This window comes from Rattus rattus, chromosome 11 (assembly GCF_011064425.1).
Source record: "Rattus rattus isolate New Zealand chromosome 11, Rrattus_CSIRO_v1, whole genome shotgun sequence".
In the NCBI taxonomy this organism is placed as follows: Eukaryota; Metazoa; Chordata; class Mammalia; order Rodentia; family Muridae; genus Rattus; species Rattus rattus.
The window spans coordinates 71,700,040-71,716,484 of record NC_046164.1 but is presented as its reverse complement, the minus strand read 5'-3'; the positions used below and the strand labels follow the sequence as shown (position 1 = coordinate 71,716,484).

The 16,445-nt window shown below is 46.2% G+C and overlaps 1 protein-coding gene across 1 annotated transcript in view; it reads left to right on the top strand.

Annotated features, from left to right (window-relative positions):
- Positions 1 to 16,445, top strand: part of Slc5a1 (solute carrier family 5 member 1) — a 59,564-nt gene that overhangs the window by 10,820 nt on the left and 32,299 nt on the right. Inside the window, exons 2-5 of the mRNA XM_032916786.1 lie at positions 851 to 922; positions 13,037 to 13,141; positions 14,169 to 14,228; positions 15,544 to 15,648. Of these exons, the coding sequence (XP_032772677.1) occupies positions 851 to 922; positions 13,037 to 13,141; positions 14,169 to 14,228; positions 15,544 to 15,648 (342 nt within the window). The remainder of the gene's footprint in view (positions 1 to 850; positions 923 to 13,036; positions 13,142 to 14,168; positions 14,229 to 15,543; positions 15,649 to 16,445) is intronic.

The window sequence follows — 16,445 nt, the reverse complement described above, 5'->3', positions numbered from 1 at the left end:
GGGAAACACTGTCTCTCTGTGAAGTTACTTCTTGCCATCAGAAGGACTTTCCTCATTCATTCTGAACTTAGTCACAGTATGTTGCAAATTAATGACTCTAGCAAATTCCCATGTCTACTCAGAGAGGGAAAATATGAGTTGAACTTGAGTATCTTCTTTCCAGTAGGACTAAGTGCTTACGCTGTGCATTCATTCTTGTGACATTTTCATGTTTTTCTTAATAGTTTTATTGAGATATGTTACATACCCTTTAGTACCTTTTAAAGGTATATTTCATTACACCTTGGTCTGCATATAAGAAAGACACAAGAAACATTTTGTTTCCCCTTTTTAACATGCAAACAAAACAAAGTGGACAGATCCAGGAGGGGTGACTTGCCCCAAACCACATGGTAGGTTAACAGCAGAGCTAGCTCCAGGGCCTCAGTTTCCCTGTCTGTGTAATATAAGTGAGCTCCTTTGGGCAAGCATACTGAGGCTGAGGGAGAGGGTGTGAGCATACTGAGCCTGGGAAGGGGTGTGAGCACACTGAGGCTGGGGAGGGGTGTGAACATACTGAGGCTGGGGGGGGGGTGTGAGCACACACTGAGGCTGGGGGAGGTGAGCACACTGAGGCTGGGGAGGGGTGAGCACACTGAGGCTGGGGAGGGGAGCACACTGAGTCTGGGGGAGGGGGAGCACACTGAGGGGAGGCTGGGGGTGTGTGCGTGTGCAGGGCAGATGGGAAAGAAAAGTGCCTCTGAAACTAGAATGGTTACAAGATAGAGCTTATTGTAGGAGGAGTCTGTTCTTTAATTGGCAAAGTGACTTTCCATATTTCTGGTTAAAATTTTGACCTTCCTTCCCTCAGGCCATGTTTTCCACTAACCGTGGGACTGTTGGAGGCTTCTTCCTGGCAGGCCGAAGTATGGTGTGGTGGCCGGTAAGTTTTCTTTCTTTTTTATTATTTATTTTTTGAGATTGTGATATAACCACATCACACCTCCCCTTTTTCTACCCCCAAACACTCCTTCCTTAGTCTCTTTCAAATTTCTGGTCCTTCTTTTTATTAATTGTTGTCATAGGCATATACGTATACGTGTATGTGTGTATATACATATACATTCCTAAATATAACCTGCTGGGTCTGTATAATGTTCCTCAAATGTGTGTTTTCAGGGCTTTTTGATATCGGATTATCCAGTTGGCTGGCTCTATCCCGGGGGAGCTCTCTGCTCTCAGCTCCCCTTGGTTGTTTGTGGCTATTAGTGTAGTGTTGAGGCCTCTTGGTCTTTCCACATCCACACTGGCGGATCCATTATTGCTGCCTTAGTTCAGCTCATGTTTAGACCGTCATGCCAGTGGGACACAACTGTAAAGCCACATTCCTGATCCACAGGCCCCTTTCACCTCCTCACCCCCCCCAATGTCCCCCAAGTCTTAGGTACAGGAATTGTTTTGTGGATGTATCCTTGAGGCTTGGGCTCCACAACTCTACATCTTGATTGGTTGTGGTTTGCAGTAATATTTATCGTAAAGAGGAATTTTCTCGACGAGTGGTGAAGCCTGGACTTACCTAAATCTCTGGTCTGAGGACAAATATTTAGAATCACAGCTAGGCATTATGCTGACTTATGAAGTTGTAGGTCCTCCTCCAGTAGCCATGCCTTCACTAAGCCCCTGAGAGGTAGCCATGTTTCCAATGCCAGACGTGCCTTCCCTCTGTCAACAGTTCTTAAGTCCAGCCCGAGGGCTCTTGGTTAGCACTAAGGTATGTGTGCCCCGGCTGCACACTTAGGGTTATCGTGCCATGATGGCCATTGTTAGGGTTCCTAGGTATTTTGTTGGTTAGGGATGGCATGGTTCGATTTGAATTTTTGAAGTTTTTTCTTTCAATGGGAGATTGCCTGGTGTCTTCGGACGCCATTAAAGCTAGTCCTCAGGGAGGAGTTTCAGTTAGGTTCCAGCTCAGGGGCCTCTGGGCCCTGAAGGGCACAGTGTCTTTAGCAATAGGAACTCACATCCCACTTCTGTGCAACTGAGGGCAATAGGAATAGTCTATAAGTTTTGGGAGTCTCTTCGACAACCTCAACCCTCAAAAGGAGGGTTTCTCATGCCTGTCTTTATATATTCTGGCTATTAATTCTCTTGTCAGATGTGTAGTTAGCAAAGATTCTATGGGCCTGGTTGACTTTTCTATAGCTAGGCAGAAGCTTTTAAAAATTCTTTTGAAGAACTACTTTTTAAAAGGCGGTACTGTCTTCTCCCTACACTCCCTAGGAGGTAAGTATCACCAATTCTAGTTTATAAGAACAAAAATGGAAGCTATGCTATGTCTAAATTACCTGGACCTGTGTGGTGTTTTGTTGTTTAGGATGTCATGGTTGGGTTTAGTTTAGAATTTTTGATTTCTTTTTTTTTTTTTTTACCATGATGAAATCATATCTCGTTATATAAAAACCCTAGGGCTGATTTACTTGGGGTTAGATCTCATTTTGCCCCACCCCCACGCTATTTTTTTCTTTTTCTTTTTCTGAGGAGGGGTTTTTCTGGGTAGCTTTGACTGTCCTGGAACTCACAATGTAGACCAGGCTGTCCTTGAACACAGAGATCCACTTGCCTCTGCCTCCGGCGTGCTGGGCTTAAAGGCGTGCACCACCACCACTTGGCAGCTCTCGGTTTCTGAAGGTGGAGGCTAGGGGACGCCTTCCTTTGTGTGTTAGAACAGGTCTGTGGACAGTCTGGCTTTGGGCTGAGCGTTGGCTGATGAGAGGCATTAGCCCTACCCCGAGCAGGTAGGGGTCAGTGGCTTTGTGAGGTTTCCCAGGGGTATTGTTTCCTTATACCCGACACAGGATTGGATTGCTCGAACAGAGAAGCACAGCACTGTTCTTCTGAGCAGAAGTCATTACTTCCTCGGTGAGGCTGACATTTGATTCTTCTTTCTCTAACCATGGTTTCCATCTAAGGCTTCATAAGCTTCATATTATAAAATCATTCCAGGTGGCTGCACTTTATAAACACGAGAAATGGCTCCTGAGTTAAGAGCATCGCCTCTCATAGAGGACTTGGGTTCCGTTTCCAGCACTCACAAGGTGGCTCACAACTGTGACTTCAGTTTCAGGACATCTGATGCCCAGGCATGCATGTGACACACTTACAAGCAGAAACATTTGTTTTAAAATGACTTCTAAAGTTGTCTATGTATCAGAATGGCCCATGACAACGCAGATACAGCACCCAACACTATGCTGGCTGGTAGTTAATTAATGGGTCTGTTCCTGCCATTTCCTGTAACCAGGAGAGACTTCTGGGGAGGGATTGCAACACCAACCCAGTCACAAAACCTTTGACCTACAGTTTGTCCTGCCTACAAGAGACACTGGGGTAAATTGTGGGAGTGGCCAACCAATGATTGGTCCAGCTTGAGATCCACACCATGACAAGGAACCCACCCCTGACCCTGCTGGGAAGGCTGGGAACCAGAGGCTGGATGGGCCAGAGACCTAGGATAGAACCAAATACAAATGGAAAAAAAATTAATGAAATGATTCCTATTGATATTCTGCTATACTATTGATGGGTGCCTAGTCCGATTGTCATCAGAGAGGCTTTCCCTACCAAGTTATGGAAACGGATGCAGAGGGGTCAAGGACATCACAAAATCAGCTAACCCGAGACCATAGGGGCTCACAGAGACTGAACTGCCTATGAGGGAGCCTGCATGGGACTGACCTATGCCCTCTACACATATGTTATATCTGTGTAGCTTAATCTTTTTGTGGATTCCTAACAGTGGGAGCTGGGACTGTCCCTGACACTGTTGCCTGCCTTTGGGACTCAGTCCTCCTACTGGGTGGCCTCCTCCAGCCTTAATAGGGGAGGAGGTGCCTAGTCTTACCGCAATGTGATAGGCCATCGTTGGGTGACATCCACAGGAGGCCTGCCCTTTTCTGAAGAGAACCAGAGGAGGGGTGGATGGGAGGCTAGGAGAGGGAAGGTCAGGGGAAGGACAGGAAGGAAAGGTGGAGGGGGCAGGAACTGGGGTCTGGATGTAAAAGTTAAACATAAATAAAAAAATAGAAGGAAGGTCAAGAGCGCTCAGGTAAATCCCTCAACTGCCGTTATACTTGCCCGTTTGCAGTGAATATCGGAAACTGTTGCTAATGATTCCCTTATGTTAACTTTCATGTAGATCATGTGGCTAAAACATAGTTCAAACCCACAGTTACTTTACTACTACAAATAACCAATCCCAATGATATAGGAACCATATTCTAAACTGGATCAATGATGAGTCATAGCCATAAAAACAAATACTCACAGAAATCACCTTCAAAGTGTTCTCCTTGGGTGTGTCTTGTAATAATCGGCGGTATGGTATAACTGAGGCTGTTTGCTTTTCTTCCTGTTATTCAGTGTGCCTTTTTAAAATTCTTACTTTTAACTACACACGTATGTGTAAGTCTGTGTGTGGGCATTTGCACTTGTGTTTGGGGGCCCAAGGACACAGAGGCACCAGGCTCCCCAGGAGCTGGTATTACAGGCAGTTAGGAGCTGTCTGATGAGGGTTCTGGGAGCTGAACTCAAGCTGTCTAGAAAAGCAGTATTTGTCTTAATTTCCAGCTCCTATGTCATGTCTTCAGGACATAACTGGTGTCTTAGATGTGACAAAATGTAGTTTTGTTGTAAGTAATGTTTTATCTGTGTTTACTATCACACAGGCTCTGTAGAAATGTTTTGGGGTTACTCTTCTCATCTCCACTCCCTCAAAACTCAACTCTTTTTTTATTAAATGGGGGACTCTATTAATGTCTTGTTTAATGACAGGGTTCTATTGACTTAATGGAGCTTAAAACAGCGAGTTTAGCAGAAGGATAGCATTGGTAGTTTCTTTTCTAAAACTTAAAATGGTTTATAAGCACCGTGAGATCACACAGCTATCAGAAGGAGTCAAAAGACACTGTGACAGGCAAGAGTACACGGTAAGGGAACCGGAGAGATGGCCTAGTGGGTAAGAGCACTGGCTGTTCTTCCATAGGACCTGGGTTCAATTCCAAGCCCCCACATGACAGCTCACAACGGACTGTAACTCCAGATCTACACAGATGTACATGCAGGCAAAACACCAATGCACATAAAAAAAATAAATGAAAAGAAGCAAGTACATACATTTTAAGGGCTCTTTTCAAAATTAAAAAATATTTTAAACAGCACTCAAATCATATTCTTCATTTCCTCTTGAGGTGAAATAAAACGCCAGTTTAAGCCTGTCACTGGTTCCGAAATCCATAGTTAGGACACTCCCCTCACCTGCCTTTAGCGCAGTCGCTTTTTCCAAGCAGGAATTATAGGTAGAGACTTCAGGAGGAGCATCTGTGCTGCCTCTGAGGCAGGCATGGGTGTTACTCATGAGAAAATGGAGGGGTCACAAAGGCAAAGGAGGCTGGACAATGAAAAGGCTATTTCTGGACATTCCTGGGTGTGAAGGGGACATTGAGGAGCTTGGTTGTGACCCAGGCAGGTAGAAAGAACCCTCTGGTGAAAGGTCTCACAGTCGGGTGAGTCCCAGAGAGGGAAATATTTGTACCTTGGTATGAGTAGAAGTGATGGACAGAGAGGGTGGGGCAAGGATTCCACAAGGGGAATTAGAGGAGTTTATGTAAGAGATCCGCAAGATGGGGGTTGGGGATTTAGCTCAGTGGTAGAGCGCTTGCCTAGGAAGCGCAAGGCCCTGGGTTCGGTCCCCAGCTCTGAAAAAAAAAACAACAAGGTTGAGTTTGTTTACTTCTGGGCTCTAACGGCTGCCAAGCTGGAATCCGATCTCTCTTTTTCACTCATCATGAAAAATGTGATTATAGTTGGCAGTCAGTGGCCTTTGCCACGTTAAATGTATTTATTTGCTTAGTCATTTAGCATGTGCCTGTGTATGCATTTACTCGAGTGCACATGGCACGGCATGCGTGTGGAAGTCAGGAGCCAGCCTGTGGGAGCTGGTGGTTTTCCTCCCTCTATCTGGGTTCTGAGTCTGTCAGGCTGTCAAATGTGGCAGTGAGCTCCCTTACCTGTGGAACTGTCTCACTAGCCCTTGGTGACATTTTCATACAATGCCAGTTCTGCACTTACCTGCCAGCTTTGTTCTCAGCCTTCGGGTTCTGCCAGTGAGTCTGAGAGCTCTGGAGGTTTTCAAGACTTATGCTCTGATTATTAAGTTTTGTAAAACCATTGCAAAAAAAAAAATCAGAAAAGACTAAAAAGTCAAAATAAATTTGTACTCCATTTTCTCTCCTGAATCTGTAAATATTTATGTTTATATCTTTATTTTTATCTTTGTCTAGATCTATTTTTACCATCTATATATCTACATGTACATCTATATCATCAATTTATGTATTTATATGCACACATGTGCACTTAAATGTTTTGCGCATCATGTGGTACATAGGCTTCTATGAAGCTATTTTTGTGTTATTTTGAAATAAGACCTCCTGTATCTCTTGCTGGCTTTAAACACTGTCTAGCTAACTCCTGACCCTCTGTCTTCACTCTGAAGAGCTGGGCTTAGAGGGTGCCCCACCACACCCATCTCCCATTTGATTTACTGAGACAAAGATTCTGCTGTAGCTTACCTGAACTGGCACTCACTATATGGAGCTTGTGACAATCCTCCTGTCCCCATCTCCTAAGATCTGGTATTGTAGGCATCATTACCACATCTGCTTATATGTTACTTTGTTTTACATTTTATATCATGACTATCACCCATGTTATACAAAATTTCTAAAGCTTAATTTAATGGCTACATAATATTCCTTCATAAGTTTGAATCTTAATTTATCAAACTGTTTTTCTGTTGTGGGGCACTGTGATTGGAAACATGTTTTCCAGTTTGTTTCTGTTCTAAGAAACAGAATAGTAAGTGTCCTAAGGAAACCTCATTGTCCGCATCTCTCACAGTGCTTTTAAGACAGAGGTAAAAACAACAACAAACCCTATAGCATCTATAACCATGGCCATCTGGACGATATAGTAGAGGAGTTCCATTTTTATTCCTAAAGTAGAAAAACCACAAATATAAGAGAGGCTCTACATACTTGTGAACAACAGATATCATCACTGAAGCCGGTTTGTCTGCTTGATAGAATGTAACCACTAACTCTAGGTAGATGGCTCAGTGGGAAAAATGCCGGCAGTGTAAGCGTGCTGGCTAATTTTATGTCAACTTGGCACAAGCTAGAGTTATCTCAATTGAGCAAATGCCTCCATAAGATCTGGCTGTATACAAAGCTGTAGGGCATTTTCTTAACTAATAATTGATGGGGGAAGGCCCAGTGCATTGTGGGCGGTACCATCCCTGGGATGTTAGTCTTTGGTTCTTTAAGAAAGCAGGCTGAGCAAGTCGTGGGGAGCAAGCAGTAAGCAGCATCCCTCCATGGCCTCAGTGTCAGCTCCTGCCTCCAGGTTCCTGCTCAGCCTGAGTTCCTGTTCCAACTTCCCTCAATGATGGCCTGTGATCCAAATAACCCTCTCCTCCCCAACTTGCTTTTGGTCCTTGTGTTTCATCATATTCATAGATGGCCTAATTAGGACAGCAAGCATGAGGACCTGAGCTCAGATCCCTCGCACCCATGTAAAGTCTGTAGACCCAGCACTAGGGATGGGATGGAGAGGTGGGAAGGGGATGGTAGGCGGATCCCTGGAGATCACTGGCCAGACAGCTTAACAACCATGGTGTTTTGCCTGCATATATGTCTGTGCGAGGACCCTGGAATTGGAGTTATAGTCTCCATGTAGACATGGGGTGCTGAGATTCAAACCTAGGTCTTCTGAAAGAGCAGTCAGTTGCTCTTAACCACTGAGCCATCGCTCAGCCCTCTTTTGTTCATATGAGACAATGGTGTCTATATAACCAGGCTGCTTTGGAACTTTCTCTATGCCCAAGGTAGTCTGGGAGCGTCTGCTTCTTTGAGTATTGGAATTTCTGTCATTCTCTGTGGAGCCCAATCTGGGAATCCCTGCAATCCCATTCTTGAGGAGTTAAATTATTTGAAGAAGGATTTCACACAGTCTGCTGAGTCACTTCAGATTTCCACCGGAAATGTTTTGGCTGTGTCCTGAAACCAACTTTGAAATCTTAACTCTGGTTTAGCAGCTCTGGGATTTCAGAGGCAAGATGGTCAAAGCTTCTTTTAAATGATGGGCTATATTCTGATAAGTGACTGAAATGATAGTGTCTCCCATTGGGTGCTAAAATCAAGTGGACAGGTTGGTGTGAGGGGAAAAAAGGTCCCTCTAAACTCCTGTCCTGTATCTTCAGAGTTGTAACCATGAGTTACAGAGGTAAGGTCTGTAACCATGGCATTGATCCCACCCAATGGGAGACACTATCATTTCCGTTAAGATTTTAGCACTCCGTGTAGCTAGAGACTACAACTGATCTCAAGACAAGGTTGAGAAGTGATGGCTCGGAACATGCCCAAGGCAGGCTCCACACGTCTCTTTGTGGGTGAAAATCAGCTGGAGGTATTTATTGCTCTAATTCAGTATGTCTGAGACATTTCAGTTCTTCGAAGTCCCAGTCGACTGATGAACCTGCAACAGACGGTGAGGAGTTCTGCTTCTGGGAACCCATTTCCAAGGCTGAGTTAGGCATGGAGGGCATACTCATTAAACAATGTCTGGTTTTGATCCTGGAGACAGGTGCAGTCCCATTACTTTCCAGCTTTAATACTGACAGCAGGGAGAAGTGATGTAACCGAATGTTTTCCTTTGGGTGTAAGCAGATTTCCCTTAAAAAAAAAGTGTGTGTGTTTGTGGGTGTGGGGGGGGGTTGTCACAGGAAACCATTCAGTTTGTGCCAAACCCTGGAGCGACTGAAGTGCAAGTTTTAATGGTAGAGTCACTGTACTATGGAAAACTGAATTGGTCTTATCAGGGATCTAAATTGCAGCAAGAGGCAAGCTGTCCTTGGTAAATGGTCCAAACAATTGTGGGGCAGTTCTTCCCTTAGTGATGGGAATTAGGAGGATTGGGATTCCTGCCAAGGAGCTAGTGCCGAGAGGTGGGTTTGAAAGATTTGGTGCTACCGGAGTTGGGTTTTGGTAAGATCTCTTTCCCTGGCTTGCAGATAGCTGTGTCTTCTGAGTCTTCGGATGGCCTCATTTTGTATGTGCGTGGCGTTGGGGGCCGCGGAGGGGAGAGTAAAAGATCTCTAGTGTCTCCTCTTCCTTTATAAGGACATCGGTCTTATCTCCAGGCTCCACCTGTGTACTCCATTTAACCTGATAAGCATCACTACAATCCTGCCTCCAGATAAAGTCGCACGGGACTTCAGGCTTTGAAATATAAATTGTCTTTAAGGGTGGTCAAGTAGTTGTCCCGTGAGGCTGAGATGGGAGGATGCGTATTGACTAGGAATAGCTCCATGGCAGTCATTGGTAAGCCATCATCTTCGCTCCTGAATAACTGTGGTAGAAGTGGGGACACCCTGGAGAGTCGTGAGTACCTAGATGGTAGGAGAACAAGAGTTCCAACCGCAGACGTGAAACTCAAGCAAATTCGTGCTAGAGAGAATTTGCCCTGAGAGCTAACTGAGCTCATAGGGATTTATTGCTAGGCAAGGAGCTTCCTGGAAGACTGCTCAGTAGGTCCATGGGAGCTGGCGGTAGAGAGCAGGAGACTGTCTACGACCTCGGTAGAGCTGTGCTTTAGAGGTAACTGAGCACACGGGTGGGTGGGGCTGACTTACGGCAGGGAGAGACTTGAAATGATATAGAAAAGTATTACAAAGGCTGGTGAGATGGCTCAGTGGGTATAGCACCTGCTGCCAAGCCTGAAGACCTGAGTTTAATCCCTGGGATCCGCATAGTGGAAGAAGAAAACTGATTCCTGCAAGGCGTGCTTTGCAAATCACAGCACCCCTCACAATGTGCATAAATGCTCATACATTCTCTCTCCCTCTCTCCTTTCTTCTCTCCCTCCCTCTCTCTGTCTCTCTCTGTCTCTGTCTTTCTCTGTCACACACACACACACACACACACACACACACACACACACACACACACACACCACACGTGTTGCATAGTTCTGTTGGGAGACAATGGCAGGCAGACAATGTCAGACAGCCAAGTAAAAGTGCTAAATGGAGCCCCGTGCCACCTGGCCTCGGATGAGTGGACTGGCGGATGTCATATCTCTCCAGCTCTCTTACCATTGCTGCAGTTGGGCTTGAGTTCTTCTGAGTGGGGAGCAGAACTCCACTTGAAACTTCAGGCTTCGGGCTGGAGAGATGGCTCAGCGCTTAAGAGCACTGACTGCTCTTCCAGAGGTCCTGAGTTCAATTCCCAGCAACCACATGGTGACTCACAACCATCTGTAATAGGATGCTCTCTTCTGTAGTGTCTGAAGAGAACTACAGTGTACTCACATAATAAATAAAATAAATAAATTTAAAAAACATAAACCAAAACAAAAACCCTTCAGGCTTCTGGGTTCAGCAATGGGGACGGGACCACTGTTTAGCCACCGTCTGTGTTTATAGTGGTGAATGGGAAAACTCCTGCGGGATGCCCAGCATGAATCCAAGAGTCCTCAGGGCGACAACCCACCTCCCTCCCAGACACCACAAGACATCACAGAGCTGAAACACACCCATACTGTTGGAGATAAAGGGAACACTCTGAGGAAGATTATACTGAGAGAAGAGGAGAAGTTGAAAGAATCTTGAAGAAAAACTCAGATTGGATATGGGCTTGGTCAAGACAGCCAGAAAATATCCCCCGCAGGGGTTTTCTTTTTAAAATATGGGAAGTGCATGCTATTCTCCGCGCGAGAAACAAGAGCTCTGAAGAAAGGGTGGGCATCGTCCCGGCAGACTTTCTGACGGTTTCCTTCCGACACTGCTGCCCCCTCATCCTCTGGCCTTTGGCTTGGGGATCACCCTGGAAGGCGTCTTGCAGCACCTTCGGTGAAGAATTGGGTCTGACTTTTGTCCACACTTAGGATTCGTGTCTGACAGCTCACTGAAGGGCTAGTATGATCCTTGGGTGTCTGCACGCGTGTGCTTATTTGCTCTGTAATTGCGGTGTTCCTGACTTAATGAGACGGAATAGACTCTAAAATCATGACCTATAATTATACCTATGGGATCAATTAATAAGCACGTCAGACTGATGGTGCCTTTTGGGGCATTTATTGGTAAATGTTCTTTGAATATTAGATATAAATAGTATAAGTAATTTCAGTAAAGTAGCAATGATGTATTTTAAAATGATCTGTGATTATAGTCCAGTTAAGACACTTTACAGTACAAAAGATTTAGGAAGAGATGTTAAAATCATTGAAGGGTTTGACCAAAAGGAATATCGTGGCCTTGTAATCCTATGACGCAATAGGAAATGCTGTCCTTTGTGCGCTTTAAAACCAGAGTCTGGGATGGTAGCGGGAGCAGGCAGCAGGAGCCAGATGCTGAGAACAGGAGCTGAGGGCTCATGCCTTACACCAAGTCACAAGGCAGAGCTCACACTGGGACTAGAGACACCATAACCGCCAGCTTCCTCCAGCAAGGCCACCCTGCTAAATACTCCTCAGTCAGCGCCGAAGTATCTGGGCTTACGGAGGCTGTTCCCTTTCAAATTCCCACAACTAAGACAAGCTGGTTTGGTAAATTAAGTGTATTTAAGATTTATTTATTTATTTACTTAACGTATGAGTGTTCTATCTGCATTACACCTGTGCACCAGAAGAGGGCATCGGATCCCATTATAGATGGTTGTGAGCCACCATGTGGTTGCTGGGAACTGAACTCAGGACCTCTGAAGAGCAGTCAGTGCTCTTAACCACTGAGCCATCTCTCCAGCCCTTTTCTTTTGCTTTCTTTCTTCCTTTCTTCCTCCCTTTCTTTCTTCCTCCCTTCTTCCCTCCCTCTCTCTCTCTCCCTCTCTCTCTCTCTCTTTCTTTCTTTCTTTCCTTTTTCCTTTGCTTTTTTCCTTTTTTTCTTTCTTTCTTCTGTATTATTAAAAAATAAATTGACAGTCTTTTAACATTTTTAACATTTTTAATTATGTGTGCCTTTGTGTGTCTGTGCGGGACTGTGCGTGTTGGGTGTCTGCAGAATAAAGGCATAGGATGCTTTAGACCTGGAGCTACAGGTGCTTGTAAGTTGCCGGTGTGGATGCTGGGAACTGAACTCTCGTCCTCTGCAAAGAGCAGTCTGTGCTCTTAATTGTCGAGCCGTCTCTCCAGCTCCTTGGTTGATATTTTCTTCTTTGATTTCCATTCACAGCCCTGTTTTCAGTTTTGCTCTCCTATCCCCAGTTCTCGGGGATGTAACACTCTCCCTTCTAATCTGTTTTCTAACCTGACGTCAGGTATGTGTGTGGAGTGGTTTATGCATGTTCCTGGGGCATCTCCAGGACCTCTGTGAAAAAAAAAAGTCACCGTGTGATGTGTATTAGAAAACAGTTGTGATTAGTATTATCTTGTGTTATTTGTGAGCATATAAAACCTGGCATCTAGTGGTTTGAAACCACTAATTCTCCACTCCTCCTTGACAAGGCGCCTGAAGCTCAGAGGCTTCTAAGTGATTATTCCCTCCAGGAACGTCGTCCGCATGCACCGACAGACAGAGAGCCTGCATTGCACAAGGCCCCCTCCATAGCTACCTAGCCGAATCCAGGATGGGAAGGTGAATAGCTCAGCCTTGTTCTCAAGCAGACAGTCTCACAGGAGACTCAAGGGCATCCTGGCAGCCAGGGGACTTCCTGTGTGCTAACAGTTCAGAATCTGGTTCAAAACAGATGTACACACTGGACTTGCAGACTTGTTGAGGTTTCTCCAAGTGTCTCTTTGTGTTTTTATTATTTCCCAAGTGCCCTGGCCTGCTTTGGGAACTGGCCCAGCAGATTTCAACAGTCAAGCTCTCAGCTGGCCTCTGATTGCTCACGTCCTTTCATTTGGCTAACATGTCTCTTCTTGTGTTGGCCCAGCCTCCTGAGAGCCCTCCTTATCCAACTGTATTGTTTGTTTGTTTGTTTACTTATTTTTTTATTGTTTCCAGATTGGAGCCTCTCTCTTTGCCAGTAACATCGGAAGTGGTCACTTTGTGGGGCTGGCAGGCACAGGAGCAGCCGCAGGCATTGCCATGGGTGGCTTTGAATGGAACGTGAGTAGCATTGGAGCCACTGCGTCCTGGGGTGGAAGGAGCTGGTATCAGTCCCTTTTTCATTGCTATAATGAAATGCTGGAGGCGGGTTAACTTCATAAGGAAAAGGTTCTATTTCAGTCAATGGGGTTGAAGGCTGATTGTACACTGCAAACATTGTAAACAGCACTGCACAGACTCTTGTGAGGCTGCCCCTGAGCTGTGACATCTCAGTGTGGACGGCAAATGATGGCGGGAGATCTGAGAGAGGAGATCGGATCACCCAAAGCAGGAAGATGGTATAGATAGAACCAGGACTGGCTTTTGTGAAAAAAAACCCTCAGGAGTCCCATTAGAATTACATGTCACTCTGTGAGCTGTGCTCACAAAGACCCAGGGCTTCCCTGGGATGCTCTGCTCCCTCACAAACTGTCTACCACCTTTCTTGTTAAGGACTCCCCATATATGTGATTATAGCAGTCTTAAAAAAATAGCCAGTGCAGAGGATCCTGAGGTGCCATGGGAGCCTCAGAACCACACGGGGCACAGATGGGGGAGGTTCTAACTCCAGGAGTTTGCAGCAGTGCAGTAGGAGTGGGTGGGGGCCCCCTAGTCACAGGATTTCCCCTCTTTACCATTGGTCCTAAAAGAGAAGGCCTTTTCTAGCAATGCTGGAGGTTGGGAAATACTAATGACCCTTCCTCCCCCTCCCTCTCTCTTCCCCTTTCTCCTCCCTTTCTTCCTCTCCCCCCTTTCTTTCCTTCTTCTCTGAATGCTGATCTATTTCTTATTTACCAGGGATGAGATAAAAAACAGCTCTGAACTCTAGCTGGGGTCTGGGCTGTGTCGGTAGGCAGCACCCTGGGTTTTCTTCCACTGTGCTTTCTGTATGCTTTTGCTGTATGCTAGACAAGTGCTCTAGGAGACTGTCCTTAGGAAGGAACGGAGGGGTAGGAGATTTCTCTATAGCAGTTGAGGGTCTCCTGAGAGAGAGGCAGAGATGAGCTGGGGTTTCTTCTCATCTGAATTTGCCTCGTTCTGGTTGTAGGCCTTGGTGTTCGTGGTCGTGCTGGGGTGGCTTTTTGTCCCTATTTACATCAAGGCTGGGGTAAGTAGCCATTCTTTTATCTTTTCTCATCAGCCAATGCGCGGGTGTGAACTTGATCCTCTTGGTGGCCACAGGGGACTTGATGGCATAAATGACAGAGAATAAGTCGGTCTGCTTTCGTGCCCAGATTTCAGAACAGCTCCATGATTGCCTGCAGGGGGCGTTTAGCAGCCCCATTGGCTCCTGATTGCCTGCAGGGGGCGTTCAACAGCCCCATTGGCTCCTGAGTGCCTGCAGGGGGCGTTCAACAGCCCCATTGGCTCCTGAGTGCCTGCAGGGGGCGTTTAGCAGCCCCATTGGCTCCATTCAGATTCGTTACACCTCCATCAGGGCAGGCCCCTAAGTGCCCTACTTAGTTCAGATTCCCCCAAGGAGAAATCAACAGTCAAGCTCTGCACCCTGGGGGACATTCTTGCCCTGCTCTGTTATGCTCTCCATACCCAGCTGTTTGCTCCCTCCCTAGAAGGCAAACAGTTGAGAAAAGCAACTAAGTCCCCTTTGTCCCCTTCGTTTACCCGTGTCACCTCCTGCTTCTGAGCATGTGGCTGATCAAACATAGCTTTAACCTCACTTTCTTTAATGACATATTAGCACCTCCGACCTCTAAGTGTACACACTGGGAGCTAAAGGTGGCACAGGACAAATTCTGCAGGCTATCCCTCCTGAAGGCTCACTGGTTGCTGGTGACACATCCGTCCCAGAAGACAACAGGCTAAGGGCATAGGGAGCAAAACGGCACATGTGGTTGGAATTTGCAGAGGGGAACTAGCAGAACATTTGAGAAGGCCCGCAGCTACAGTCCTTGATAGAGCAAGGTGACAGTCATGTTCAACCCGCACAACTTCTCTGGTGCATTGGCTAGAGGCTACCGTTGTCTTATCTGCAACAGGGGCAATATATGTAACCACATACACACACACACAAATATAGACACACACCGAGTCAGACACACAAACACAATTGTGTGTGTGCAGGCATGCGCCTTCTTCAGGGCAAGTGTCTGCCTCCTTAGTTATGCCCAGTCATCTGTTTATTAGAAAACATGTGCTTATTTGGCACTTTTGATGGTGGCAACTGAGTGCTAGGACCTTCCTCCTTCTACTGCACAGGGCTTGTGCAACTGAAATAAGTAAATGGCGTATGGCTACTGTGTGGACTCCCTGGGCTAATAGGGGTTGGTGGTGTGCGTGCGTGCGTGTGTGTGTGTGTATGTGTGTGTTGGTATGAGTTCCTGACCACACTTCTGAGGAGGTTCTGACACCAGGATGGATCCCTGGACTTTCTGTTCACTTCGGCTCCATTTCACCCCATGCAGGTGGTGACGATGCCGGAGTATCTGCGGAAGCGATTTGGAGGCAAGCGGATCCAGATCTACCTTTCCGTTCTGTCCCTGCTCCTCTACATCTTTACCAAGATCTCAGTAAGTGCATTGCCAGCCTATGGTGGGACAGGGCAGGGAAGGGGAGGCTAGCTATTGGCTCATCTTCCGGAGGGGCGGGACGGGGCGGGGGGGGGGCGGGGGGAGCGAGCCATTGGCTCATCTTCTCACTATCCAGACTGTGCTGTACCACCAAGAAGCAACTGTAAGTTTCTATGGACTTTGTGCTTTAAGTCTTCTAGCTTCTTAGGGGAAGGTTCTATTTTATGCACGAAGGGGCCAGTGGAGCTCAGTGGGACTCCTTGTCTTCCACTGTGGTGCAAGTTGAAAATATAACAGGCTTAGGAGACGGGGCAGAAGGTGCTCTGAAGAGAGGATTAGAGAGGCGCTGAGATGTCCTGTGAGTGGTCATTCCCTCCATGGGGCATATATTTAAAGGAAACGGAAGCAGCATGCACAAGAAATACCAAATGTCCATTGAAGCTTAGTTTACAATAGTCAAGGTGCTCATCAGCAAGTTAATAATGGAAGCCTGTCACACACACACACACACACACACACACACACACACACACACATGCGCGGGCGCGCGCGCACGCGTACTGTTCAGCCTTAGAAAGAACTCTCATCATTTGACAGTCCGGGCGAACACGAAGGCCATTATGTTAAATGACATAAACAAGCACAGAAAGACAGACGCCTACTCACTTATATGTGGAGTAAATTAAACCTATAGAAATAGACTTTTAAATGTTTTTTTTTAATTTAAAATTTATGTGTATGGATGTTTTGCCCCCCTGACTCTCTCCTGCTGTGTGTGTGTGTGTGTGTGTGTGTGC